The sequence below is a fragment of the Bufo bufo genome, chromosome 5 (assembly GCF_905171765.1).
Source record: "Bufo bufo chromosome 5, aBufBuf1.1, whole genome shotgun sequence".
In the NCBI taxonomy this organism is placed as follows: domain Eukaryota; kingdom Metazoa; phylum Chordata; class Amphibia; order Anura; family Bufonidae; genus Bufo; species Bufo bufo.
In genome coordinates, this window is record NC_053393.1 from 562304106 (window position 1) to 562317209 (window position 13104).

A 13104-nucleotide genomic window follows, 5' to 3' on the forward strand; every position below is an offset into this window, starting at 1 on the left:
CAGGGACTCCTAAGCCATATATGGAGTCAGAGCAGGGACTTCTAAGCTATATATGGAGTCAGAGCAGGGACTCCTAAGCCATATATATATATATATATATATATATATATATAGAGAGACAGAGCAGGGACTCCTAAGCCATATATAGATACAGAGCAGGGACTCCTAAGCCCTATATAGAAACAGAGCAGGGACTCCTAAGCCATATATGGAGACAGAGCAGGGACTCCTAAGCCATATATGGAGTCAGAGCAGGGACTCCTAAGCCATATATAGATACAGAGCAGGGACTTCTAAGCCATATCTGGAGTCAGAGCAGGGACTCCTAAGCCATATATAGATACAGAGCAGGGACTCCTAAGCCATATATGGAGTCAGAGCAGGGACTCCTAAGCCATATATAGATACAGAGCAGGGACTTCTAAGCCATATCTGGAGTCAGTGCAGGGACTCCTAAGTTATATATAGACACAGAGCAGGGACTCCTAAGCCATATATGGAGTCAGAGCAGGGACTCCTAAGCCATATATGGAGTCAGAGCAGGGACTCCTAAGCCATATATATATACAGAGCAGGGACTCCTAAGCCATATATAGATACAGAGCAGGGACTCCTAAGCCATATATGGAGTCAGAGCAGGGACTCCTAAGCCATATATGGAGTCAGAGCAGGGACTCCTAAGCCATATATGGAGTCAGAGCAGGGACTCCTAAGCCATATATGGAGTCAGAGCAGGGACTCCTAAGCCATATATGGAGTCAGAGCAGGGACTCCTAAGCTATATATGGAGTCAGAGCAGGGACTCCTAAGCCATATATAGAGACAGAGCAGGGACTCCTAAGCCATATATAGATACAGAGCAGGGACTCCTAAGCCATATATAGATACAGAGCAGGGACTCCTAAGCCATATATAGATACAGAGCAGGGACTCCTAAGCCATATATAGATACAGAGCAGGGACTCCTAAGCCATATATGGAGTCAGAGCAGGGACTCCTAAGCTATATATGGAGTCAGAGCAGTGACTCCTAAGCCATATATAGAAACAGAGCAGGGACTCCTAAGCCATATATGGAGTCAGAGCAGGGACTCCTAAGCCATATATGGAGTCAGAGCAGGGACTCCTAAGCCATATATGGAGTCAGAGCAGGGACTCCTAAGCCATATATGGAGTCAGAGCAGGGACTCCTAAGCCATATATAGATACAGAGCAGGGACTCCTAAGCCATATATGGAGTCAGAGCAGGGACTCCTAAGCCATATATAAATACCGAGCAGGGACTCCTAAGCCATATATGGAGTCAGAGCAGGGACTCCTAAGCCATATATGGAGTCAGAGCAGGGACTCCTAAGCCATATATGGAGTCAGAGCAGGGTCTTCTAAGCCATATATAGATACAGAGCAGGGACTTCTAAGCCATATTTGGAGTCAGAGCAGGGACTCCTAAGCCATATATAGATACAGAGCAGGGACTCCTAAGCCATATATGGAGTCAGAGCAGGGACTCCTAAGCCATATATGGAGACAGAGCAGGGACTCCTAAGCCATATATGGAGTCAGAGCAGGGACTCCTAAGCCATATATGGAGTCAGAGCAGGGTCTTCTAAGCCATATATAGATACAGAGCAGGGACTTCTAAGCCATATCTGGAGTCAGAGCAGGGACTCCTAAGCCATATATAGATACAGAGCAGGGACTCCTAAGCCATATATGGAGTCAGAGCAGGGACTCCTAAGCCATATATTGAGTCAGAGCAGGGACTCCTAAGCCATATATGGAGTCAGAACAGGGACTCCTAAGCCATATATGGAGTCAGAGCAGGGACTCCTAAGCCATATATGGAGTCAGAACAGGGACTCCTAAGCCATATATGGAGTTAGAGCAGGGACTCCTAAGCCATATAGATACAGAGCAGGGACTCCTAAGCCATATAGATACAGAGCAGGGACTCCTAAGCCATATATAGATACAGAGCAGGGACTCCTAAGCCATATATAGATACAGAGCAGGGACTCCTAAGCCATATATGGAGTCAGAGCAGGGACTCCTAAGCCATATATGGAGTCAGAGCAGGGACTCCTAAGCCATATATGGAGTCAGAGCAGGGACTCCTAAGCCATATATGGAGTCAGAGCAGGGTCTCCTAAGCCATATATAGATACAGAGCAGGGACTTCTAAGCCATATCTGGAGTCAGAGCAGGGACTCCTAAGCCATATATAGATACAGAGCAGGGACTCCTAAGCCATATATGGAGTCAGAGCAGGGACTCCTAAGCCATATATTGAGTCAGAGCAGGGACTCCTAAGCCATATAAGGAGTCAGAGCAGGGACTCCTAAGCCATATATAGATACAGAGCAGGGACTCCTAAGCCATATATGGAGTCAGAGCAGGGACTCCTAAGCCATATATGGAGTCAGAGCAGGGACTCCTAAGCCATATATGGAGTCATAGCAGGGTCTCCTAAGCCATATATAGATACAGAGCAGGGACTCCTAAGCCATATATGGAGTCAGAACAGGGACTCCTAAGCCATATATGGAGTCAGAGCAGGGACTCCTAAGCCCTATATGGAGTCAGAACAGGGACTCCTAAGCCATATATGGAGTTAGAGCAGGGACTCCTAAGCCATATAGATACAGAGCAGGGACTCCTAAGCCATATAGATACAGAGCAGGGACTCCTAAGCCATATATAGATACAGAGCAGGGACTCCTAAGCCATATATGGAGTCAGAGCAGGGACTCCTAAGCCATATATGGAGTCAGAGCAGGGACTCCTAAGCCATATATGGAGTCAGAGCAGGGACTTCTAAGCCATATATGGAGTCAGAGCAGGGTCTCCTAAGCCATATATAGATGCAGAGCAGGGACTCCTAAGCCATATATGGAGTCAGAGCAGGGACTCCTAAGCCATATATAGATACCGAGCAGGGACTCCTAAGCCATATATGGAGTCAGAGCAGGGACTCCTAAGCCATATATGGAGTCAGAGCAGGGACTCCTAAGCCATATATGGAGTCAGAGCAGGGTCTCCTAAGCCATATATAGATACAGAGCAGGGACTCCTAAGCCATATATGGAGTCAGAGCAGGGTCTCCTAAGCCATATATAGATACAGAGCAGGGACTTCTAAGCCATATATGGAGTCAGAGCAGGGACTCCTAAGCCATATATAGATACAGAGCAGGGACTCCTAAGCCATATATGGAGTCAGAGCAGGGACTCCTAAGCCATATATGGAGTCAGAGCAGGGACTCCTAAGCCATATATGGAGTCAGAGCAGGGACTCCTAAGCCATATATAGATACAGAGCAGGGACTCCTAAGCCATATAGATACAGAGCAGGGACTCCTAAGCCATATATAGATACAGAGCAGGGACTTCTAAGCCATATATAGAGTCAGAGCAGGGACTCCTAAGCCATATATGGAGTCAGAGCAGGGACTCCTAAGCCATATATGGAGTCAGAGCAGGGACTCCTAAGCCATATATGGAATCAGAGCAGGGACTCCTAAGCCATATATGGAGTCAGAGCAGGGACTCCTAAGCCATATATGGAGTCAGAGCAGGGACTCCTAAGCCATATATAGAGACAGAGCAGGGACTCCTAAGCCATATATAGATACAGAGCAGGGACTCCTAAGCCATATATAGATACAGAGCAGGGACTCCTAAGCCATATATAGATACAGAGCAGGGACTTCTAAGCCATATATGGAGTCAGAGCAGGGACTCCTAAGCCATATATGGAGTCAGAGCAGGGACTCCTAAGCCATATATGGAGTCAGAGCAGGGACTCCTAAGCCATATATGGAGTCAGAGCAGGGACTCCTAAGCCATATACGGAGTCAGAGCAGGGACTCCCAAGCCATATATGGAGTCAGAGCAGGGACTCCTAAGCCATATATGGAGTCAGAGCAGGGACTCCTAAGCCATATATGGACTCAGAGCAGGGACTCCTAAGCCATATATAGATACAGAGCAGGGACTCCTAAGCCATATATGGAGTCAGAGCAGGGCCCCCTAAGCCATATATGGTATCAGAGCAGGGACTCCTAAGCCATATATGGAGTCAGAGCAGGGACTCCTAAGCCATATATAGATACAGAGCAAGGACTCCTAAGCCATATATGGAGTCAGAGCAGGGACTCCTAAGCCATATATGGAGTCAGAGCAGGGACTCCTAAGCCATATATGGAGTCAGAGCAAGGACTCCTAAGTCATATATGGAGTCAGAGCAGGGACTCCTAAGCCATATATGGAGTTAGAGCAGGGTCTCCTAAGCCATATATAGAAACAGAGCAGGGACTCCTAAGCCATATATGGAGTCAAAGCAGGGCCCCCTAAGCCATATATGGAGTCAGAGCAGGGACTCCTAAGCCATATATAGATACAGAGCAGGGACTTCTAAGCCATATATGGAGTCAGAGCAGGGACTCCTAAGCCATATATGGAGTCAGAGCAGGGACTCCTAAGCCATATATGGAGTCAGAGCAGGGACTCCTAAGCCATATATGGAGTCAGAGCAGGGACTCCTAAGCCATATATGGAGTCAGAGCAGGGACTCCTAAGCCATATACGGAGTCAGAGCAGGGACTCCTAAGCCATATATGGAGTCAGAGCAGGGACTCCTAAGCCATATATGGAGTCAGAGCAGGGACTCCTAAGCCATATATGGAGTCAGAGCAGGGACTCCTAAGCCATATATAGATACAGAGCAGGGATTCCTAAGCCATATATAGAGACAGAGCAGGGACTCCTAAGCCATATCTGGAGTCAGAGCAGGGACTCCTAAGCCATATATGGAGTCGGAGCAGGGACTCCTAAGCCATATATGGAGTCAGAGCAGGGACTCCTAAGCCATATATGGAGTCAGAGCAGGGACTCCTAAGCCATATATGAAGTCAGAGCAGGGACTCCTAAGCCATATATGAAGTCAGAGCAGGGACTCCTAAGCCATATATGGAGTCAGAGCAGGGACTCCTAAGCCATATATGGAGTCAGAGCAGGGACTCCTAAGCCATATATGGAGTCAGAGCAGGGACTCCTAAGCCATATATGAAGTCAGAGCCGGGACTCCTAAGCCATATATAGATACAGAGCAGGGACTCCCAAGCAGCGCAGAAAGTCATTTGACCAGTAATAAAAATACTGGTACCGGCAGTCTGAGCAAAATACCAGCCAGGTGGCCTAACCAGAACAGAGCACATTATAAGAACCGCACACATTATCAGGGACTGTCCACATTATAAGGACCGCACACATTATAAGGACCGCACACATTATAAGGACCGCACACATGTATCACTCACAGTCCACCCTCAGCTCCGCCTTAGTCGAGGCCACTCCCATCCTGTTCTCCGCCAGACACCTGTAGACCCCCATGTCTGGGAGCACCACGGCGGTGATGATCAGCTGGTGGCAGCCCTCCTGGTCCTCATTGATCATATAATGGTCATCTTCTTCTATTGCTTTCCCGTCTTTGAACCAGCGGACGCTCGGCATCGGTTTCCCAATCACAACGCAATCAAAGCTGACCGGGTAACCGTCCGCCACCTCCTGGTTCTGGAGCTCCGTGATGAAGACAGGGGCTAAAATGAGAGAAGTCAATAAATGTGTGATTGTATCGTCTCTGAGCGGTTGTCACAGCCCCGCCCCCTGCTGATGACATCACTGATATAATGACATGTGATTAGACATGAGGTCCTCACACCTTATACTACAGGATCATCTATTACTGCTGACAACCTGCCTGTATATCCTGTCTGAGAGGTAGTCACAGCCCCGCCCCCTGCTGATGACATCACTGATATAATGACATGTGATCAGACATGAGATCACACACCTTATACTACAGGAACATCTATTACTGCTGACAACCTGACTGTATTTCCTGTCTGAGAGGTAGTCACAGCCCCGCCCCCTGCTGATGACATCACTGATATAATGACATCTGATCAGACATGAGATCGCACACCTTATACTACAGGAACATCTATTACTGCCGACAACCTGCCTGTATATCCTGTCTGAGAGGTAGTCACAGCCCCGCCCCCCGCTGATGACATCACTGATATAATGACATGTGATCAGACATGAGATCACACACCTTATACTACAGGAACATCTATTACTGCCGACAACCTGCCTGTATATCCTGTCTGAGAGGTAGTCACAGCCCCGCCCCCTGCTGATGACATCACTGATATAATGACATGTGATCAGACATGAGATCACACACCTTATACTACAGGAACATCTATTACTGCTGACAACCTGCCTGTATATCCTGTCTGAGAGGTAGTCACAGCCCCGCCCCCTGCTGATGACATCACTGATATAATAACATGTGATCAGACATGAGATCACACACCTTATACTACAGGAACATCTATTACTGCTGACAACCTGCCTGTGTATCCTGTCTGAGAGGTAGTCACAGCCCCGCCCCCTGCTGATGACATCACTGATATAATGACATGAGACCACACACCTTATACTACAGGAACATCTATTACTGCTGACAACCTGCCTGTATATCCTGTCTGAGGGGTAGTCACAGCCCCGCCCCCTGCTGATGACATCACTGATATAATGACATGTGATCAGACATGAGATCACACACCTTATACTACTGGAACATCTATTACTGCTGACAACCTGCCCATATGTCATGTCTCCCCTGACCTGTGTCTGAGGTGAGTAAGGTCATCTGTTGCTTGGCTTGCAGTTTCTGTTGCTCTGTGGGTCCTGTTTCCACTTTCATTATGCGTAGCTCGATGTTCTTCTGCCCTTGCTCCAGGATGTCGATCTTCACTTTGATTCCCATCGCGGAGAACATCTCACGGAACCTGTGTGCGGCGACTGAAGCTTCTGACATGACTTCAAACTTGATGTAGATGAACTTGTCATCTTCTCGGTAGGTCTGATGGTCGATGGGAGGCAGATCCCCCTCATCAGCGCTGACAAACAGCTCTTCTTCAGACATTTCCAGGGAAGACCTAGACTTAAAGATTTTATGGAGCCTCCTTCCCGCCTTCCGGAAAGCATCATCCAAGTCACTTCCAGAAGTTTCAGTCTCACTATCTGTGGATGATTTTGGTGGGATGGGGATGGGCTTTTGAGGAATCTCTGGTTCCCCACCATCCACCACCAGCTTTGCACTGTGGCACACCTGACCAAATTTGTTGGAAGCTTCACATGTGTAATTGCCTGTGTCCTGGAGCTCCACTGCAGTGATAATTAGGGAGCAGGTCCCATCAGGGTAATTATCGATGTGGTAGTGACGACCATCAGACAGCTCCTTCCCATCCTTCATCCATTGAGCGGTGATGTCACTCTTACTGATGGCCACACACTCAAGGTGAACTGTACCTCCAGGCTCCACTGAGAGGTCTTTGAAGGTCTCAGTAAACATGGGACACTCCTGTTGCTTTATCACCTTTCTTGCCTTATAGCCCTTGAAAGCTGCCTGAATCTTGACAGCTGCCTTGTCCAGGGCTGGGTCATCGTCAAATATTTCCGACAAGTCTGGTTCTTTTACTGGTTCCTTCACTTCAGTGATATTTGAGGTCTCGAAGTGCTTGAAAAACTTGCTGGCAGACACTGTCTGGACCTTACTTCCATAGGTGATGGTGGACTTACCGGCCTTCTTAAGATATGAGACCAGAGATGGTGTCCCAGCCCGGGACTCGTCATCAGAACTTGTAAGAGAGAAGTCGGCCTCACTTGTCTTGGCCACGTCTTCAGAAGTGTAACCTGAAAAATCTGCTCGACGCTCAGCCTCTTTTTTAAGCTTCCGTTTTTCATCTTCTTCTGGGACCTCGGAGATGGAGTCTAAGGTGGGCTCCTTGCTCATCCTCCTCTTTTTGGCCAATGCTTCCCATAACAGATGAAGATCTCCTTCTTGAGCAGCCTCTGGGGGAAGGTTGGGCTGTGTGCTGTCTTCTGCCTCAACCACATGATCCGTCCTTACATGGGTCAAACCAAGAGCCTCCTGTACAGTTACCAGCTCCGTAATGGTTTGTACTGGGAAAGAAATAGAGAGAACATCACATGTGGAGGGTGAAATGTCCGCAGAGGTCACTGATTGTAGGCATCTCATACAAAGGGCCTCATGTCTCAGAAAAACTGAGATAAAACAAAAACAGAGACTTACTACCCAAAGAAATGGTGGCAGAAGTCTTGTCACCAGAGGAGGTGACACAGGAGTAGGTTGCTTGGTCATCAGCAGAGACATCATGGATGAGCAGGATCTGTCTCTTTTCCTCACAAATAATCTGGTATTTCTTCCCTGGATTCAGTGGTTCATTCTCCTTCATCCAGGTGACCTCACAACTTTCCTTGGACAGTTCACATTCCAGGCGAAGGGTCTCCCCTGGTGTGGCAGATTTATGCTGTAGCGGATGATGAACCATCACCGGATGTTCTGCAGGAGTAAGAGGAAATTCTTATGTTAAGATTCAGAGTTTCATCTAATCATATTATCTATAAGGTACAAAGAAGATGAGACCTGAAGATCCAGATGAGAACCAAAAATTATAACCACAACCCCTGACCCTCATCCCTGACCCTAATCCTTCACCCACTAACTCATCTCTGACCCCAAACACTCATCTATGAACTACAACTCTCAGCTCTGACCCTTAACCAGCATCTCTGATCTCTAACTCTCATCTCTGACCCAGACCTATAACCGTCATCTCTGATCCGTAATCCTCATCTCTTACCACTAACCACCATCTCTGACCCAAAGCTCTCATCTCTGATCCTCTAATCCAGATTTCTGACCCCTAATCTTCATCTATGACTGCTAACCCTTATCTATAAACCCCTAAGTCATATCTATGAATCCTAAGGCACATATCGTACCTCTAACCCTCATCTCTGACCCATAACTCGAATTTATGACCCCATAATTCTCATCCCTGCCCTTCTCCTAACCATCATCTTTGACCATTAACACTTATCTCCGACCCCTAACCTCATCTCCGACCCCTAACCCTCATCTCTAACCCTTGCCCCTTATCTCTGACCCCTAGCTCTTATCTCTGACCACCAACCCGCATGTCTGACTCCTAATCTCTGCTTTCCGAACTCTCATTATCACATCCCGGAAAATTCGGCAATGTTCTAATAGATTTTGCATTTCCAACATTTGTTTATAATGTTGTCTTGCAACAAACCATGCAGATGTGTGAGCTGGACAGAATTAGGGAAGGTTTTCAGCCTCTCAATGTTCCCATTTGCTGACAGAGGGGTCAGCCTGAACCTGAAAAGCGTTATAATGTGTTATCTGTGGTAAAGTATTTACATAACTACTTTTCAGATTGGAGCTGTTCTGGCAATGACCAGATCAGAGCAGGTTCAGGATGAGGAATCCTGGTGATTGGCGGTGATCGTCCAGACATAGATTCTACTATATCAGCTGCTACAAGAGAAATGTAATTATTCCATGGTTTACTACATAGACCAGGCACAGGGGACCCCTTCATGACATCCATATGCTCCAACTGGATGTATGGGCAGGGCTCATCTCACGAGACTTTTCCATTCATGAAAATACAACGGGCTCCTGAGAATCACCAAATCAGATTATAGAACATGAGATGGCCCTTTCCCTTATGTAAAAGTAGATGGGGGAGGGCAGCAGTATACATCTCCCTGCCATGTGATCCTTCATCATAATCCCATTATTAACATCTCTCTTCCCTCATCTCGGAGATCACAAACTTTAGTCACTTGTAACTGCGTACGTATACTCAATTATGTTAATAGCTGTTTCAGTGTGTATATGTTATACAGTACAGACCAAACGTTTGGACACACCTTCTCATTCAAAGAGTTTTCTTTATTTTCATGACTATGAAAATTGTAGATTCACACTGAAGGCATCAAAACTTTGAATTAACACATGTGGAATTATATACATAACAAACAAGTGTGAAACAACTGAAAATATGTCATATTCTAGGTTCTTCAAAGTAGCCACCTTTTGCTTTGATTACTGCTTTGCACACTCTTGGCATTCTCTTGATGAGCTTCAAGAGGTAGTCCCCTGAAATGGTTTTCACTTCACAGGTGTGCCCTGTCAGGTTTAATAAGTGGGATTTCTTGCCTTATAAATGGGGTTGGGACCATCAGTGGTGTTGAGGAGAAGTCAGGTGGATACACAGCTGATAGTCCTACTAAATAAACTGTTAGAATTTGTATTATGGCAAGAAAAAAGCAGCTAAGTAAAGAAAAACGAGTGGCCATCATTACTTTAAGAAATGAAGGTCAGTCAGTCAGCCGAAAAATTGGGAAAACTTTGAAAGTAAGGGCTATTTGACCATGAAGGAGAGTGATGGGGTGCTGCACCAGATGACCTGGCCTCCACAGTCACCGGACCTGAACCCAATCGAGATGGTTTGGGGTGAGCTGGACCGCAGAGTGAAGGCAAAAGGGCCAACAAGTGCTAAGCATCTCTGGGAACTCCTTCAAGACTGTTGGAAGACCATTTCAGGGACTACCTCTTGGAGCTCATCAAGAGAATGCCAAGAGTGTGCAAAGCAGTAATCAAAGCAAAAGGTGGCTACTTTGAAGAACCTAGAATATGACATATTTTCAGTTGTTTCACACTTGTTTGTTATGTATATAATTCCACATGTGTTAATTCATAGTTTTGATGCCTTCATAGTCATGAAAATAAAGAAAACTCTTTGAATGAGAAGGTGTGTCCAAACTTTTGGTCTGTACTGTATATATTGTGCCCCAACTTTGCATTTAATCCAGTCAACACATACTTATACTGTAGTGCTAAATGTTGTCACTAGATGTCATCATTGTAGCTGAAGTACGAGAGCAGCTATATAAAGAGCTGCAGGCAAGAAGTGAGTCAGTGTGTGGCTGAGCCCATGTGGTAGACAAAGTAACCTGTACTGAAGAGAGAAAAGGGACAGGGAGACTAAAGAAGGGGCTTGACAAGCGGGAAGCCTCAAAGGAGTCTGTCAAGAATGCTGCAGTTACAGAGAGACTCATTGGTGATTAAACAGTAAGATCAGCCCCTGTTAGGATGAAAACTGTGAGGACAGCCGGCGGTAATGTGTGAGACAGACTCATGGACTGTGGGAACGAGAAAGTGTGTTACTGTGGGAGTACGTATGTTGGTGCTGAAATTCTGCTGTCTCATGGATGTGCCGTGTGTGACATACCTGTCAGTGGTGCCATCATGCCTTGTCTGTAGAAGCTGATGCTGACGGGGATCACTGAAATGCATTGTTGTAAACAGTGGAGACAAGAGGGCGGTTTTGGTGCCAAAGGGAGGAGTGGTTAAAGGTTTACTGAATTTTGATAACATTTTTGATGTCATAGAGACATATCAAAAATTTTGATCAGTGGGGGTCTGAGTGCTGATACCTCCACCGATCGCTAGAATCAAGAATTGCTTGCATATCGCCCTCTCTCTTCTAGCAGAAGTAGAACAAGCAAGACAAACTCAATATAAAGTATATGGGCTAGTCTTGATTCCATCCTCTGCAGTGAGGATAAACAGATCAGCAAATGCCAGGGCTTTTCTCTCCTCATTCTAGTGATCAGTGGAGGTCTCAGCACTAAAAAGTTTTCTAGAAAGTTTCTTAAACTGTGTCCGGGAGGTCGGTGTGAAGGTAATACTGTCCCAGAGGTCTGTGTGAAAGCAACACTGTCCTAAAGGTCTATGTGAAGGTAACAATGTCCCGGAGGTCTGTGTGAAGATAACACTGTCCCGGAGGTCTGTGCGAAGGTAACAATGTCCTGGAGGTCTGTGTAAAGATAACACTGTCCTGGAGGTCTGTGCGAAGGTAACTATACCAGAGGTCTGTGTGAAGATAACACTGTCCTGGAGGTCGGTGTGAAGGTAACAATGTCCTGGAGGTCTGTGTGAAGATAACACTGTCCTGGAGGTCTGTGTGAAGGTAACACTGTCCTGGAGGTCTGTGCGGAGGTAACAATGTCCTGGAGGTCTGTGTGAAGATAGCACTGTCCTGGAGGTCTGTGTGAAGGTAACACTGTCCTGGAGGTCTGTGCGAAGGTAACAATGTCCTGGAGGTCTGTGTGAAGGTAACACTCTCCCGGAGGTCTGTGTGAAAGCAACACTGTCCTGAAGGTCTATGTGAAGGTAACACTGTCCCGGAGGTCTGTGTGAAGATGACACTGTCCTGGAGGTCGGTGTGAAGGTAACACTGTCCCGGAGGTCTGTGTGAAAGGAACACTGTCCTGAAGGTCTATGTGAAGGTAACACTGTCCCGGAGGTCTGTGTGAAGATGACACTGTCCTAAAGGTCTATGTGAAGGTAACAATGTCCTGGAGGTCTGTGTGAAGATGACACTGTCCTGAGGGTCTACGTGAAGGTAACACTGTCCCGGAGGTCTGTGTGAAGATGACACTGTCCTAAAGGTCTATGTGAAGGTAACAATGTCCTGGAGGTCTGTGTGAAGATAACACTATCCTGGAGGTCGGTGTGAAGATAACACTGTCCTGGAGGTCTGTGTGAAGATGACACTGTCCTGGAGGTCTGTGTGAAGGTAACACTGTCCTGGAGGTCTATGTGAAGGTAACACTGTACTGGAGGTCTGTGTGAAGGTAACACTGTCCTGGAAGTCTGTGTGAAAGCAACACTGTCCTGGAGGTCTATGTGAAGATAACACTGTCCTGGAGGTCGGTGTGAAGGTAACACTGTCCTGGAGGTCTATGTGAAGATGACACTGTCCTGGAGGTCTGTGTGAAGGTAACACTGTCCTGGAGGTCTATGTGAAGGTAACACTGTACTGGAGGTCTGTGTGAAGGTAACACTGTCCTGGAGGTCTATGTGAAGGTAACACTGTACTGGAGGTCTGTGTGAAGGTAACACTGTCCTGGAAGTCTGTGTGAAAGCAACACTGTCCTGGAGGTCTATGTGAAGATAACACTGTCCTAGAGGTCTATGTGAAGATAACACTGTCCTGGAGGTCTATGTGAAGATAACACTGTCCTGGAGGTCGGTGTGAAGATAACACTGTCCTGGAGGTCTATGTGAAGATGACACTGTCCTGGAGGTCTGTGTGAAGGTAACACTGTCCTGGAAGTCTGTGTGAAGATAACAC

At 46.7% G+C, this 13104-nt stretch overlaps 1 protein-coding gene across 28 annotated transcripts in view; it reads right to left on the reverse strand.

Moving 5' to 3' along the window:
* The window catches only part of OBSCN (obscurin, cytoskeletal calmodulin and titin-interacting RhoGEF), a 622289-nt gene that overhangs the window by 280400 nt on the left and 328785 nt on the right, over window positions 1–13104 (reverse strand). For all 28 annotated transcript variants that reach the window (XM_040431714.1, XM_040431713.1, XM_040431717.1 and 25 more), the window contains 3 exons: window positions 8163–8432; window positions 6692–8032; window positions 5317–5595 (listed from right to left, as the gene is read on the reverse strand). In XM_040431714.1, coding sequence (XP_040287648.1) covers window positions 5317–5595; window positions 6692–8032; window positions 8163–8432 — 1890 coding nt within the window. The remainder of the gene's footprint in view (window positions 1–5316; window positions 5596–6691; window positions 8033–8162; window positions 8433–13104) is intronic.